This window comes from Mesocricetus auratus, unplaced genomic scaffold (assembly GCF_017639785.1).
Source record: "Mesocricetus auratus isolate SY011 unplaced genomic scaffold, BCM_Maur_2.0 Super-Scaffold_100007, whole genome shotgun sequence".
NCBI lineage: Eukaryota > Metazoa > Chordata > Mammalia > Rodentia > Cricetidae > Mesocricetus > Mesocricetus auratus.
Genome location: NW_024429191.1, coordinates 51,694,335 through 51,710,603, shown reverse-complemented (window position 1 = coordinate 51,710,603; position 16,269 = coordinate 51,694,335). Strand labels below are relative to the sequence as shown.

Genomic DNA, 16,269 nt, shown 5'->3' with positions numbered 1-16,269 from the left:
CTCCTGCTACCAAGGTTGTTGTGCTGATCTAGGCCACTTCCTGGCAACATGCTGCCTGCCTCTCCCCTTGTTTTCCTCTATCCATGGTGCTGTAGGACACGCCTAAGTAGTTCTTCTAGAAGACATGTAACTTCCTTCATCTACCTCTTAACTCCCCAATAACATTCTCTACCCTTTGCCTGCTTTCCTCCCCTACCGCACATGTACTTTAAAGATAAACTAAGACGTGAAACAAACAAAGACACTTCTAAGGTCTCGCCCAGCTCTCCAGCACTCTCCCTGACAGTGCAGTTCAATCACATAACCTCCAGCTCCTTTATGATGCCGTGCGCCACCTCTGGGCCCTGGTGCCTACTGCTCCTCTGCTCATGCCACACGTTACTTCTTCCAGCAGCTATTTAGTGTGTGACTTACTCTTCAGAAATAACACAGCACTGCTCACTGGCTCGGGGTTACATTTCCTATCAAGTGAGGCCTGCTGTCTGCGTCCAGGTCTCCTGCACTGTACTCATTACAGTTCCCACTCTCGCACTACAGTGCCCCTTCTAGTACTTTTTCCACTGCAGATCTTCAGTGCATCAGGCCTGTACATAAATAAATGCTTAATAAATGTTCTCAATGAAAGTCTGAACAGTGGGGCTGGAGAGAAGGTTCAGAATTAATGGCACTTGTTCTTCCAGAGGACTCAGTCCAAGCACTACATGGTGGCTCACAATCATTCTTAACTCCAGTTCTAAGGGATTTAGTGTGTTCTTCTGACCTTCACAGACACCAAACACACACATGGTACATATACATACATGCCAAAAAACATTCATACATTAAACAAATAAATCTAAAGAAAATTTTTAAAAATGTTTTAAAGCTTGAGTGGCAGGAGAAGGGTTCCCCAGCTATTCTGAAATGTGACCCTTGCCACAAAAAAAGGCCAATTAAGAAATTATATACAAATTACACCCCTCTTTGTAAATGCTTTTAGAAAGTAACGAAGACAATTTCACAGTAAGAATACATTTTTTTAGAAGACATAGTAGTCGTGCTGACTGGCCTAGAACACACTATGTAGAACAGGCTAGCCTCAAACTCACAGTGGTCCACTTGCTTCTGCTTATCAAACACCAGGGTGAAAAGCATGAGTATCACATCCAGCAAGAGAACAGATACATTCTTACTGACCATAGGCTTTCCCTGGGCTCTATACCTGCTTTTTACGAACTGCCTCAGTTCCTGGAGCTTCCATTTGTCGTATTTTTCAAACCGTTTGAAGTGTTCTTCTGCATGAAACTTAGCAGAAGGTGAGTTATAGGCAAATACCAGCCCACACTGAGCACCGATGCCACCACGGCGAACCTGGAAGCAAAGGCAAAAATTCTGTGACTATTTTATCTCCAGTTGATATGGTTAAGTTCCAACAGCCTACAGCACAGTGAAACCAATGAAGCAACACTCAAATATAATATGTCCTGGAAGGAAAGAGAGCTATCCTACAAAATGTTAGCTTGGTTCTCTCCACAGTCACACCATTCAGTTTGTACCCCTGCCCTCTGCTAGAAAACAGAAAAGGAAAACAGTCACTGCATACCCAATGAAAGGCAAGAACTCTGGAAACATAACCCAACCCTCCTCCCCCCAAAACACACACCCCTGGTTGTTCCAGAACTCGTGCTATAGACCAGGCTGGCTTTGACTTCAGAGACCTACCTGCCTCTGCCTCCTTAGTGCTGGGATTAAAGGCATGTGTCACCACTGTCCAGCTCAATTCACTTAAGATTTATTATTATTTTTTTATGTGTGTGGGCATTTTGCTTACATATGTCTATGCACCACACCCATGCTTGATACTAACTGGTGAGTAACCATGTGGGGGCTGGGAATGGAAGTCAGGTAATCTGGAAGAGCAGCCTGAGCTCTTAACTGCAAAGCTATCTCCCCAGACCCTAATTCACTTTTCAAAGCAGGACCACTACTTAAAGATGGGAGAAGGAAAATTACCATAATTCTGATCTGTGTAACTTGGAATGCAGACTCAGTTCCTGCAGAAAAAATAGTACTTGCTCTGGTCTTTCCAGTCTCTGTAAGAAAACCTAAGAAAAAGAAAAAGTTAGGATGTCTGAGTCCTTTTTTATAGTCCTAAGATCAAGAATCAACAAAAACAAGGGTACCTGTCTGGTACCTTTGTGACAATTAGAAAAGCAATTCCTTTTTGGGCAGATATGATTCCCTCCCCCACACCTCCAACCCTGCAAAAAAGCTCTAGGTAACAAGAGCTAAGTACCATCCCTGCACACACACACACAGGCTGCAATCTCTTCAGATTGGGATTTTAAATCAAAGAAACAGAAAACTGCAGGATCAATCATCTTCCTGAATCACCCCTATAGCCATGACTAATGTTTCACTGGGCTAACGAAAGACAAGAAGGTTTAGCAGCTGAGAAAACTATTAGCCAGCTTCTAGAACATTCTGTCAGGAAAGATTATAAAAGACAATGAAATGGGAGGGGGATTACTAGATGTCCTGTCTAACACATTCAGCAGCTATCACCAGCCTTTTTCTGTCTCTAAGCTATTTTACAATTCTTTAAGTTGAATGTTGAAGGTAACCCAAGTGATTTTTGCCCAAAGACATAAAAAAAAGTAAAAATAAAAATTCCATAGAAATATATCTGGTTACTAATTGTAAGCAAATTCTAACATTCCTATTGGTCTTTGTGTGCTTTATGAATTTTCCTTTTTACTGTTGATAGTAACTTATTAATTCCCTTTTTCATTGAAAAGTCTAATGTATTTGTTTACAGTTGTACAAGAGTCATATACCTTTTTTTGATTTCATTTTGTCTCTCAACTCACAAAAAGATCTGCTGCTAGACACAACATGCAGCAGTGATTAATGCAAGCCAGCACTACGTGAACGTTGCCCATGACCCTGACCTGCTTACGATCATTCTTCTGTAAAGTCAGAACACTGAAATGAGGTTCATGTTCTCTCTCTCTCTCTCTCTTGAGTTTTCGTTTGTTTGTTTGTTTTGTTTTTTAAGACAGGGTTTCTTTGTGTAACAACTTTGGCATCGTGAAACTCACTCTGTAGACCAGGCTGGTCTTAAACTCATAGAGATCTGCCTGCCTCTACAGATTAAAGGTGAGTGCCACCACCACCCAGTGAAGTACATGTTCATATTTCATACCTGAATTTAGTAATACAAACATTCATAGACTGGGTTTCCACAAGACAACGTGAAAAATGTATCACCAAGACAAAGAACAGGAGTGATGGCTTTAATTACCAGCACTTGCTATTCTTACAGAGGATTTAGATTCAGTTCCTAGCACCTACATGTGGGTTCACAAACATTCAGAGGGTATTCAGGAGATATGATGCCCTCAAACTGGCCTCCTAGGGCACTAGGCAATATATGGTGCACATACATACACTGAGGCAAAACACTAATACACATTTTAAGGTTTTTATTTTTACACACACACACCCAAAGCACCAACATCTGAAAATTTTCAAGGCCAAATGTGAGTTCACATATCTGCCTCCTGTGCATACTAGCAACATACCATCTAGTACTTACCATCCCTTGTCCATGGCTCTGCAAGAAGGTTTTCAGGTCCTGACTTATCTTCCTTTCCTTTGACATCACAAGCCTGGAGAGTCAACTGGAGAGGTTTACCTGACCAAAGAAAAGATAAGGAAAGTTTTAAGCTGGGTCCACAAAAAAAGAAAGAAAGAAAGAAAGAAAGAAAGAAAGAAAGAAAGAAAGAAAGAAAGAAAGAAAGAAAGAAAGAAATTGGCAGCAATGTAGAGCCCATGCCTAGCCAGACTGCTAACACTTACCTGTACAAAAGGCAAAATAGGGGCCAGCAAGATGCTGCCAAATTTGATGGCCTAAATTTGATCCTTAGGATCCTTAGGATTACGCACGCACGTGTAATTTTTAAAAATTGGGGGAGAAGGTGTTTGTAGATAGCTCAGCAGTTAAGAGTGCATACTGCTCTTCCAGAGAATCTGAGCCCAATTCCCAACACCAACATCAGGTTGCTCACAACTGTGTATAACTAAGCTCTGGGGATCTGGTACTCTTTCTGGACCCTGAGGGTCTCTTCGCTCATGTGCACATACCCAAACAAATACATACTATACTCACATAATTAAAGAATAAAAATAAATCTTAAAATATTTTAAATAAAAAAAGGTCAAGTAGGGTGGTAATAGTAGACAAAAGACAATACTACCACTATGTGCTTTTCGGAAATAAAAAAGTATAACCTATGACTCTGAGTAAGTTTAAGGAGTGGTCTCTAAAAATGTCATTTTTCAGAAACAAAGCACATCACTATAGATTAATACTATAGATAACATATGGAAAGATTACTAAGACACTGTTTGAAGTAAAAAAATCAAGTTTTGCTACATCGAACTGAAAAACTGTTTTAATAATAACAAGCTGGATGTGGTGGTGCACAACTTTACTCCCAGGATGCAGGAGGCAGAGGCAGGTGAGTTTGAGGCCAGTCTGGTCTACACATCAAGTTCCAGGCCAGCCAGAGCTATACAGTGAGATCCTGTCTGTAAATAAAAAAGTAAATAAATAGCAAACGCCCACTAGCCTCTAGAATAGCCCAGAACTAACCACTGTTAGCCATGTGCATCCCTTCCATATTCTTCATCTCTCCTCTGCCCCCTCCCAACAACCCCAACATGAATGGTAAATATTTCTTAGGAACACTTCAGCTTCTGGATGCCACTTCAACTTCCCACCCAGCCATGCCTGTTCCTGGCCCACATTTCTCCAGAGACTTTGCTAGTGTGGAGAGAAACTGGATTCATAAGGCAGTTGTATTATGTTGTGCAAACATCATGGCGGGAATATCCCAGTAATGCCTATAATGCTGAAGAGGATAAGATCAGTCACTGAACTTAATGGAAGAAAATTGTGCCACTAGACACTGGCTGTTTCCTCACAGCCAGGTTGCAATCACTGTGAACAGCTTTATTGGCACTGGGTTGATATGTATTGGGGAATCTCACACTAGGTCATCAACAAAGTGCTGATTTGGGCCTAGGCAGAGAAAGCAATGGCAGGCACAAACGTGTTCCTGAGCAGCTATGTTGTGGATGCAGAGGAAAGCTTCTGAGGAAAAGATTCCTTTGCACTGGGTCTCAGTGAGCCCCTCCCTCCAGATGAGAAATACTCTAACTTCCCAAGTTTCTCTACCTTCATGATGGCACACACCTGTATTTCTCCAAAGATGGCTGTGCACAAAATGACTACCAGACCCAAGTCATTATATTAAAAAAATCCAAGCACCATCAGGGACACTTAGATGTCTTCTGACAAGCTGTCATAAATGACTCATGGACACTCTCTATCTCTTACCAAGTCTAGAGAAAAGGTAGAAGTCAGAGGATGTGCTCATCCAGAGATCAGGGCACCACTATTACAACCCAGCTTACACAATATCCAGAAAGACCAAGAGGGGCCAAAGGACACCTGAAAAGGGTAGCATTATGATTTGTCCACTGTGAGCATTTCTATCATGCCCAGGTCATTTACCATATTTCAGAAGCAGGTTCTGTCTGACAGATGCCATGGATGAGATGAGGGATGACGCATCATAGCGTGTGTCCAAGTGGTCAGTGATGGTACACAGAGAGCTCATCACTTTGGCAATACTTCCTCTTGCTAGTGCAAAAGCCAGAAGAGTCAGTTCTACCTCTGGAGTAGAACAGCAGCTACAAAGAACAAGCAAAAAAACTTTTCACTTCCTAAAAACAAGAAAACCAGACAGCTCAAACCTATGCAGTCAGTCCCTATAGGTAAAATTAACCTATCATGTGTTCTCTAGATGTTTACCAGAAATGCAGTTTCAAAATCCTTAAGATAACCCAAGGAAAATCAACCCAAGGGCTAGAAAATTAAGCCAAAATAAATGAGCTACTACAGCCAGCCTCCATCAGGACTCCTGGGGATGAGCTAAGCTGGAAACAGAGCTAGGGTGCATTACTTGAGAAACATGAGAACTGCTAGATCCACCCCTTTATACCTCTCTACCTTTCCTAACACACCATATCTATGCATTTTGGGATGATTAATGTCCTGAGGGCTTGCTGTGGAGAGCCAAGTGTCTTCACACCAAGGTACCCTTTCCCAGTTCTATAAGCAACTAGGCTTGTTAGTCCTACATGGAAACAAGCTGACTGAAGGCCACAGGCTGAGGAGAAGAATGAGTTAAGAGGCCTGCATCTTACACATGAACACATCTCTTCTAAATAAATTAGAAGCCAACTTCCACTGCACTCCCAATTCTTAAAGTCAGGTATTACTGGAGAATACCAGTGTTAATTGAATTAGGATGAATTATTTCACTTTCTCTTTGGTTACTAAAAACAAATCAAACTTTTCTTAAGAACTGAATGAGCATATATGCTCTCCACCCACCCCACACAAGTTGTTCACCTCAGCACTCTTGATTTTACCTAGTTATTCTTAGGAGAAAGCTGTCCACTTCTTCCAGAACATTTGGAGACAGGAAAGTTGAGAAGTCTGTAGATCCTGGTGAGAGGGACAGTGGTGGCATGTGCTGCAGGGCCTTCCTAGACAAGTAATGTGTGCAATCAGAGCAAAGCCAGACGTGACATTAGACAAAAGCGCACCATCAAATCTTATGCTGAACAATCTTTTGAGCTAGCAGAGAGACAGATGGAAATAAAATAAAAAAGGACACACAAAGGCAGAGTGAAGGGGTTTTATCAACCAAATCAGGGACTGTGTGAACATCACAACTGTGGTTAGGGAGGGCTGGAGAGATGGTTCAGGGGTTAAAAGCACTTGCCGTTTTTTCAAAGGTGCTGGGTTTGGTTCCTTGCACTTTACAACTGCCTACAACTCCACTTCCAAGGAATCCAAGAATCTCTTCTGGCCTCTGTGGGCACTGTACACATGTAGTGTACACATAGACAAACAGGCACACAAAAAACAAATGTTTTAAAAACTGTGGTTAAGGGTGGTGGTGGCCCATGCCTTTAATCCCAGCACTTGTGAGTTACAAAGTGAGTTACAGGACAGCCAGGGCTATACAGAGAAACCTTGTCTTTAAAAAATTGAAAGAAAAAAACAAACAAGCAAACAAAAAAGAAATGGCTAACTATAAGCCAGTGTATAAAACAGAGATCTGTGAATCCTTAATGTAAACAAAAAGTTTGATGGGGAGTGGGATTTACATGGCCATAAAGTACCTCCTTATCAAATGATGGATTATAAAGAAAAAATAATTCTAGGGTTGAAAAATCTGGCAATGGTCAAAGTTGACACCTGCAGTTATAAGAACAGGACAGTCTGCAGCTGTGCTACCAGATGGAATGCAATGAGAGCATAGTAGCACTCCTATGACATTCCTGCTCAAGAAATGAAACAGACAGGCCTGGTAGCACACACTTGGGATCCCAGCACTTGGGAGGTGGAGACAGGAGGATTGTCAGTTGCAGGCCAGCCTAGTGGCATAGTAAGACTCTCAATCAAGCTAAATGAAAATTAAAAAAATCCAAATCTGCTTGTGAGGAAACATCAGATGCACCAAAATCACAATACACTCTTCAAAGTTACTGACTTGTAATTTTCAGAAGGGGTCAGTGTTGTGTTGGCTGTTTGGCTCACACTAGTCTGTGGAAGAAACAGGGTCACTTTTGGATGATTTTTTATCCTTTGTGGTTGCTGGGGGAATCAGCTTCTGGTGAACTGATTGACTGTAGCTTTGCAAAAGGCTTTTTTATTGTTATAATTTATACCTTAGCAAGTCTATTTCCACATCCCAAAACCCCCTCAAAGAGACAAATGCCAAAGCAATTCCCAGTTACAGGACATCTCAGTTTTCTGAGTCCTCCCACAACCAAGTTTTACATAGGCTTCGAACCTTTAGGAAACTCTCAGGTAAGATTTACATACTTCAAACAGAAGGTACAGGGCACAAAAGGCAGATCAAAACCAGGTGCTAACACTCAGGAATCAAATCAGCTGCAGAGGTCAAGGAAAGACTGACGAATTGTTCTAGACTAAGTGAAACTAAAGAGATATGACAACAAAATGCAAAATACAACTCAGGACTATATCCTCCTGCTAAAGGACTTTCCTGGGACAACTTGAAAACCCAAATGGGGTTTGATGGTTACACATTTATTCATGTCCTCATTTGGTGGTTTTCACAAAATGTTAATAGGGATCACATTATTAAAGTATTTGGGAACAACAGGGTAACAATTTACTCTCATATGGAGGACAAAATATTCTTTGATTATTCTTATCATGTGCTTAAAAGGGTTAATTAAAAAAGATTTTAGAGATAGAGGTTCTCTATGTAATCCTGGCTGTCCTGGAACCAGCTCTGTAGACCAAACTCAGGGATCCACCTGTCTTGGCCTTCCAAGTGCTTGGATTAAGTGCATGCACCACTACCACCCTTAACCATGTTTTTTTTTAAAAAAAATATTTACTTGTTTTTAATCTTGTACGCCTGTTTATCTGTGTGTACACTATGCTGGGCAGGACTGAAGGATGACAAGGTGTACTAAACAACACTAATCTCAAAAGCGGACAGGAAAATAAATATTAGACGCCTCCTTTACACCAATACTTGACAGTTATACTAATAATGCATTCTGTTATTGAACCTACACACAATACACTAGCAATTCATACTAAGTAGTCCTGTCTGGATGGAACTTGCCATAAGGAGCAGACTCACTTTGAACTATACCTCCCCAGTGTAGGAGAGGAAGCTGCAGCTTTTGTTCTACATGTTGATACTTGACTGTGGGAACCCTTCAACAAGAGAATAAATTAGTATCTTTGAAAATATTTAACTCACTAATGAAAAGAGCTCCCAACATGATAGTCCAAAGACCTGGGTCCAAACTGACTCACCACTGCCTGATTGTGTGACTGGACACTCACCAGATTCTCACCCTCAAAAGGAGGATGGCTTACAGAAGCACTTCATTGTCTCCAGAGAAAACAAGAGCCAGCATTTGGAAATGCGCTGTCTCATAGTAAATGTTACATAAATGAGTAACTGTTCCTGATGCATAAGGAGTGCAGAAGAGACAGCATGGAAGACTTCAGGGAACTAATGAGCTAAAGAAGAGGGAAGGACACTGAAGGAACTGTGTCAGCGGGGCAGAAGGTGGAACTTCTTCAGTCTATAAAGTCAGAACATCCATCAGAGTAGAGCAGAGCCCTGAGGCAGGGCAATCAGGATGCTCCCTGGAGGCTGAAGAAGTACACGGTGACAGAATGGGAACCAGAGTGACTTACTGAGTATTTTGCAGCACTGTCTGGACAAAGGCAGGATTTGTCTCCATAGAAGCTGTCACCAGAGATGTCAGCAGAGACCAGTACCATATTGCAGAGGCATCGGAGACTGAGACTCCAGATTTCTTAACTCTCTGAAAGCCAACAGCCCTCAGACCATGAATCCTAGTGTCACACCCATCGCTAAGACAACGCTTTATGTTTATCTGGACATCTGTTGAGCATAAACAACAAGCTCAGCATTAGATTAATGTATTTAAAGGGTCAGCAAATGGTATGCTGTCAACTAAAAGCAAAATGAAAATTGTAAAGAAATACTTTAGTTACAGAAATAAAATATATTTACTTTGGAATATGTACATATACTATGTGTAGCATAGAATTAACCTGTCATTTTAGACACAGATCTGGGGAGTGCCAGCCTACAATCCCATGGCCAGAGAGTCTGGGAAACAGAACCTTCATTCAATGGCTGATGGAAGCAGAGGCAGACTCCCACAGCTAAACACTGAGCTGAACTCATCTATAGTATATACATATAAAATTCTATTTTTTAATTAAAGAGTGCCTTTTTATGTGTATGCATGTATAAACACACACAAAAATTTGTAAGCATAAGAAGTGGTCTGGAAAGAACCATACCAAAGCAGTTGTGACTTAACAACTTCTGTGTAGTAAGATTCTGGATATGTTTTGTTTGTCCATAGTTACTAGTTTTCCAGTAAGAAAATAACAATATATTTTTAATTACAAAAAGCTTTATGACTGTTATATATATTTAAAATTACCTAACAGATAAAATAGCGATGCTTTTCCTCTGGGTGTAACAGAAGCAACGAAATCACTACCATCCCTCCCCTCACAACCCACTTCTGCTGGACTCACAGAGCTGACTGATGTTGGCATTTTCTAGCAGTGTCACATAGCCAGTGACATTGCTGGGGATGTGCACATCTCGTACTTCCTGCAAGTCACTGGCACTCCTTCCCACAGCCACTGTCACTTGCTGTGGCATGTAGCTCTGGTCACTGGCAGCCACTGCAATGGACAGATGCCTAAGAACAACATCCGGCTTCATCTTCAAACTGGAAAACAGAACATAGAAACCACTAATGTTTACATGGCCTAAGGACTGTTGGGCCACAAGTCCCATCTCTGGACCTTGCATTTGATATATGTAAAGACGATTTCTCTGTGTAGCTCAAGGTGACCCGGAACTTGCTTTGTAGGATGGGCTGGTCTCAAACTCAGACAGTCACCAACCTCTGCCTCCTGAGTGCTGGGATTAAAGACATACGCCACCACTACCTGGCTAGGATGGATTTCTAAAAGACTAACCTGAGATGCTAGCTATGTATTCAAAAGTTGTTTGTATGGCCTTCCTAAATTTCTTCAAAGCCATTCTGTTAAGTTAATCTTATATTTCCTTTTAAAATATTAGTATAAGCAGGAATGGACAACATAAACATTTCAATAGCCAAGAGGCAATTCTAAACTGCATTCAAAAAGCTGAGTATACCCCTCATTTATAGGTGAGCTAAGAGGAAACAAGGCAGCCGGGTAGTAGTGGTGCATACCTTTAATCCCAGCACTTGGGAGGCAGGGGCAGGCAGATCTCTGAGTTTGAGGCCAGCCTGGTCTAAAACAGCCAAGGCTACACAGAGGAAACCCTGTCTCGAAAAATGGAAAGAAAAAAAAAGGAAACAAGGTAAAGATTTTTGTTTGTACCTCCTGGAAGATTTAAAACATGTACTACCCACCGTATCCAGTGTGAGCGGGCACTACCATCTGACTGCCAGTAGGATGATGTTTCTCCATTTGTCATCCTGTAGATGTCTGCAGGGTTGGAGGATGTTTCTATGTAAGCATAGCACTTCGTTACCGACTTGAGTTTATCCATTTCTGGACTTCTGGCTAGGTCTCCAGGGCTTTCTGTAGGAAAACACCAGAGCTTAGCTATTTCACAAAGGGAAAAAGAAAATGGCCTTTTAAAATAGCTAATAGAAACATGCTTATTACTTTGGCACCAAACCTAACATCCCTTAAAAGACTCCTTCCAGCCAGGCCGTGGTGGTTCATGCCTTTAATCCCAGCACTCAGAGGCTGGATGGATCTCTGTGAGTTTGACACCAATCTAGACAAGCTCCAAACCCACAGAGAAACTCTGACTTGAAACCCCCTTCCCCGCAAAAGACTCCTTCCAAAAACCCCACTGGCGATGACTGTCCCACCTTACCATTGATTTACACAATACCCTAATCACTATCTTTTTTTAAAGCCATTCCAAAGGACGAATACTTTGCACTTAATTTCTTTAATTATGCTTTATTTTAATCATATTTATTTACTTACTTAAGTAAATTTATTTGTGTGTGTGCATGTATTGGTGTGCATGTATTGGTAATTACACACATGCCACAGTGCAGGTGTGGAGGGCAGAGGACAAACTGCTTTTCTCTTTCTACAATGTGGGTTCTGGGGAAGAAACTCAGGTCATCAATCTTGGTCACAAGTTCATTCAGAGCTGAGCCATCTTGCTGGCCCAAATGAGGCTTTTGAAGTCACTTACAGTTCCGAGTATTTTTCTGGTGCTACCCTCTCCCATTTTCTTCCTGGTTAAGAGTCAAGACAAGGTTTCGCTGTGTAACAGCCTTGTCTGTCCTGGAATTTGTTCCTTAGACCAGGCTGGCCTCGAACTCACAGCAATCTGTCTCTGCCTCCCAAATGTTGAGTTTAAAGGTCTGTGCCACCACTGCCCAGCAATAGTATATTTTTAAAAAATCAAGTTATTTACTGTTTATACTTGTTTACATTTGTAGTGTGGACATATATATGTACCTATAACAACTAATATTTACTTGGGTATTTACTGACATGGGACGAAGAGTTAAGTAATTGACTGAGAACAGTTACAAAAAGAAAAAAGCTCAGCCAAATGGGTCATTAATATGACAGAAAACATATTTTGCTCCTGGAATGTCCATTTTGACTGTTTATATTTTTTCTGGGAGAAATCTTAAAAGATAGTACACCCTACTAATCTTTTTTTAATTTAATGAGTGGAAGTGGGTATAAGGAGACAGACATACATTTCAATAGTCAGTTCTCACTTTCCATCTTTCTGAGAGGCAATGTCTCTCTTGTTTCCACTGTTGCACTGGATACAGGTTAGCTAGCCTACAGTGTCCAGCTGACTCTCCTGTCTGTGCTTTCCATCTCAGCACTGGGATGCTGGGATTATAGATGTGTACCACTAACTCTGAGGACCAAAGTCATCAGACACACACAGGCAAAGAGGCAGGGAGAACATTCTGGCTATGTATTTTCAGAAATACAGGCATGAAGAACCAGCTCACCTTATTACTAAACACTACAAGAGATAATGGGAGAGTGTTTTCCAGAGACTTTCCCATGCACATACCCTTTTCTTTTTGTACCAGCTGATCCAGAGACTCCTTCAGAACTGATGATCGCATGGTGCACATGTTATTGCAGTGGTCTAACATGGGGTAGGGAATCACCATACTAGAGATCCGATTGCGATGAAGGAAGCGCAGTATCATTGATGAGTGAGTGCCAAGGCCCTCCTTTGACTCTGAAAATATGTCGATGAAACCTGAAGACATAAAATCCATTTTTGGTGTTTTGGTGAAGCCACACAATAGTTCCCACATCCTATGAAATGGCTAAATTAAAAGTAGCCACTAACTTTACTGAAATTTTGAGCTTCAACTGGAGAATTAGCTTAGCAGTATAAGTTCAGCTTGCATGTACATATGTACACTGTGTGTATGTCTGGTACCCACAGAGGTCAGAAAAGGGCATTGATTCTTTAGATTTAGTGTTTGTGCTAATTTCCTAACAACAACAAAACATCCTCTGCCATTGCCAGTTTCTGGAAGGTCTGGTACCCACAGAGGTCAGAAAAGGGCATTGATTCCTTAGATTTAGTGTTTGTGCTAATTTCCTAACAACAACAAAACATCCTCTGCCATTGCCAGTTTCTGGAAGAATTTTATGGAGATGTGAGTAAGGTACTTGATATATACTGTCTCACTTGGTCCTTAAAATACATAGTATGTTTCCCAGGGGTGGTGAAGGTCCAGGAATCCTTGCTTTATAACAAGGTGGAAATAAAGCTTAGATGACCACAAGAAGAAGGCAGGGTGGGGAACACTCCTCCACTCTCTCCTCATGCTCTTCCTCAGGCTATGTTCTCCCCACCCCAGTGTAGGACTCATTTGAAGCCCACTCTCCATCTTTTCTTCAGCCTCAACACCTCCTGCTCAGATGCCCACTTGGATGCTCTACGCGACTCCCCAAATGTCACCTGCCTCTCATGTATCATTATCCCAAGTAAACCTGCCACTGTTTAGAATACTTTTCTGGCTCCTTATAACCTATATGTAACCTCAAACTGAGGTTACTATAATCCAGGAGCACCAGGTTAAGCGAGGCAAGGATAAACATGGCAGTTTTTCTGGAAGCAGAGACATATTTATAGATTTGGGGTATAATTTTCTTCCCACTTTTTAAAATGGTTCATAATGAAAAGTTCACATAATTGTATTATGACAAATTTTCCTCAAGTTCTAGAGAGCTATTGAACAACCTCAGAACAAGACACCAGCAGTCACTAGGAACTTGGGTTTAACAGCAGAACAGATTCATTAGAAGAGAACAAAACTCAGCCACTTTTTGAATAAAAGGAAAGGTCAAGAAGAAATTCTGTGCTTAAAGCAGTCAATTTTGGTTACATGCCCTACACAAAACCCAGAGAGAGCGGATTTCTAACTACTCAAAATCTGGGCAACCCCTACCCACTCCCACAGCAAGACGAGGCCTCATATCTATGATGCTGCTGAGACTGCATGGATTTGCTCAGAACCCAACACCTAACAGCAGACTGCTTCACATGACCACACGGAACAGCAGTCTGTCACACATGACCACACCTAACAGCAGATTGATGCACATGACTGCATGCACACACACACACTCACACCAAGAGAAATTCTGTAATGGAAAATGTTTTCAGTCTTAGAAAGGTTCTGAAAAGGAATGATTTCAATGAACTCTATGCATCTACAGTGAGATACAATAGTAAGAACAAGTTTCAGTGGAGGAGGACATTTGAGAGGACTAGGAAACTATTCAATGCCACCACAGAGATGACCTCAGCTTTCAAAGGCTTGAGACTATGATGATTCTTTTATGTTGACTATTATTACATATTTTTGAGTTGAAAGCTTTAAGTCATGAGTGTATACTATGTGAGTACTTTGGGATATGGACTCTGCATTTTTTTCCATCACCCCCTTTCTCCATCAGGCACCCAATGCAGCAGGCATTACTCACTGGTGGACTCCCTTACCTCCCCCACCTGCAAAATCTTTCTAAGGCTCAGGGTTACAATGCTTGCCTAGCACTTGTGAGGTCCTGATGTGATCCTCAGAACACTCATGCATATGTGCATAATCTGAGGCATCCAAATAATGCTACCCACACATTTGTAATGCAAAGGTGGAAGTGTCCATACATACTGTGATACGTTAACTAAATGGAATTCAAAGTTCAGCTTAACTGCCATGACACTAGGAAAAACAGTAAGTAATATGTATAGGTTACCTTCAATGCCCTCTAAGAATTACATAATGAAAGACAACAAAACATTCATTTTGCATTAAGAAGCAGACATTATCCTTCCCTGGCTCAATACATCACTCAGCAGTAGGTCAGAGGGTTCAACAGCAATCAGATTTAAAGTCTGCCAAGTCTAACCTGCTTTACTCCTACCTGGAGACACTAAGTACTGTCACTTTACTCCTACCTGGAGACACTAAGTATTGTCACTCAGAGTACAGAACAGGCAAAGTTCTTAGGTTGAATGATGTGCAATGTTATTTCCCTTTCAAATTGAACTGTCATCTCACTTGAAAAAAATGAAGGGCAAATTTATTCTGATGCTGTCTTCACATAAGTCTGAGTCACCAAGGAAATCATCTAACCACACAGACCAGGCTGGGTATATAGTGATATACAGCACTTGCTAATACTTACACATGTGTGTGTGTATGTGTGTGGGAGAGAGAAAGAGAGAGAGAGAGACAGAGAGAGAGAGAGCAAAACAAATAAGCAAAAAAAAATTAAAGCCAATATTTTTCAAATGTACAACAGGCAGAAGCACCACTACTTAATTTTTAGCAATTCTTACTGTACAAACATTACTAAAGTTTCAGTCTAACGCTCTACCAACTGAGCTATTTCATCAGAGGGCTGATTTCCAAAATATATAAAGAACTCAAGAAGCTGGTCACCAAAACACTAAACGATCCAATTAAAAAGTGGGGTACAAAACTAAGTAGAGAACTTTCAATAGAGGAATCTAAAATGCCCAAAGACACTTAAGAAAGTGCTCAACATCCTTAGCCCTCAGGGAAATGCAAATCAAAACAACTCTGAGGCCAGGCATTGGTGGCACAGGCAGGTGGATTTCTGTGAGTTCAAGGCCAGCCTGGTCTACAGAGCTAGTTCCAGGACAGCTAGAGCTACTACACAGAGAAATCTTGTCTGGAGAAAAAATTAAAAATAAAAAGATGGCTCTTGTCAAATGCTAAGTGTCAGGATAGGCTCCAAAGCTACACAGAGATACCCTGTCTCAAAAACAAAACAAAACAAAACAAAAAACTCTGAGATACATCTTACACCAACCAGAATGGCTAAAATCAAAAACACCAATGACAGTCTAACCTGGAGAGGATGTGGAGAAAGGGGAACACTCCTCCATTGCTGGTTGGAGTGCAAACTTGTGCGGCCACTTAGTCATACTCCTGGAATCCAGTTGTAGAGAGAAGGGGGGGAGGGGATGAGCAAAGCAGTTAAGACCGTGCTGGAGAAACCTACAGAAAGAGCTGTCCTGACCTAGTGAGAGCACAGGGACCCAAGTTGTAAAGCTGGGG

At 41.3% G+C, this 16,269-nt stretch overlaps 1 protein-coding gene across 2 annotated transcripts in view; it reads right to left on the bottom strand.

The window, feature by feature from the left end:
• Zzef1 (zinc finger ZZ-type and EF-hand domain containing 1) overlaps positions 1 to 16,269 on the bottom strand; it is a 112,314-nt gene that overhangs the window by 79,556 nt on the left and 16,489 nt on the right. For both annotated transcript variants that reach the window (XM_040749095.1, XM_040749096.1), the window contains exons 3-11: positions 12,732 to 12,926; positions 11,071 to 11,242; positions 10,196 to 10,395; positions 9,314 to 9,524; positions 6,484 to 6,600; positions 5,561 to 5,739; positions 3,578 to 3,676; positions 1,993 to 2,084; positions 1,202 to 1,350 (exon numbers count right to left, since the gene is read on the bottom strand). In XM_040749095.1, coding sequence (XP_040605029.1) covers positions 1,202 to 1,350; positions 1,993 to 2,084; positions 3,578 to 3,676; positions 5,561 to 5,739; positions 6,484 to 6,600; positions 9,314 to 9,524; positions 10,196 to 10,395; positions 11,071 to 11,242; positions 12,732 to 12,926 — 1,414 coding nt within the window. The remainder of the gene's footprint in view (positions 1 to 1,201; positions 1,351 to 1,992; positions 2,085 to 3,577; positions 3,677 to 5,560; positions 5,740 to 6,483; positions 6,601 to 9,313; positions 9,525 to 10,195; positions 10,396 to 11,070; positions 11,243 to 12,731; positions 12,927 to 16,269) is intronic.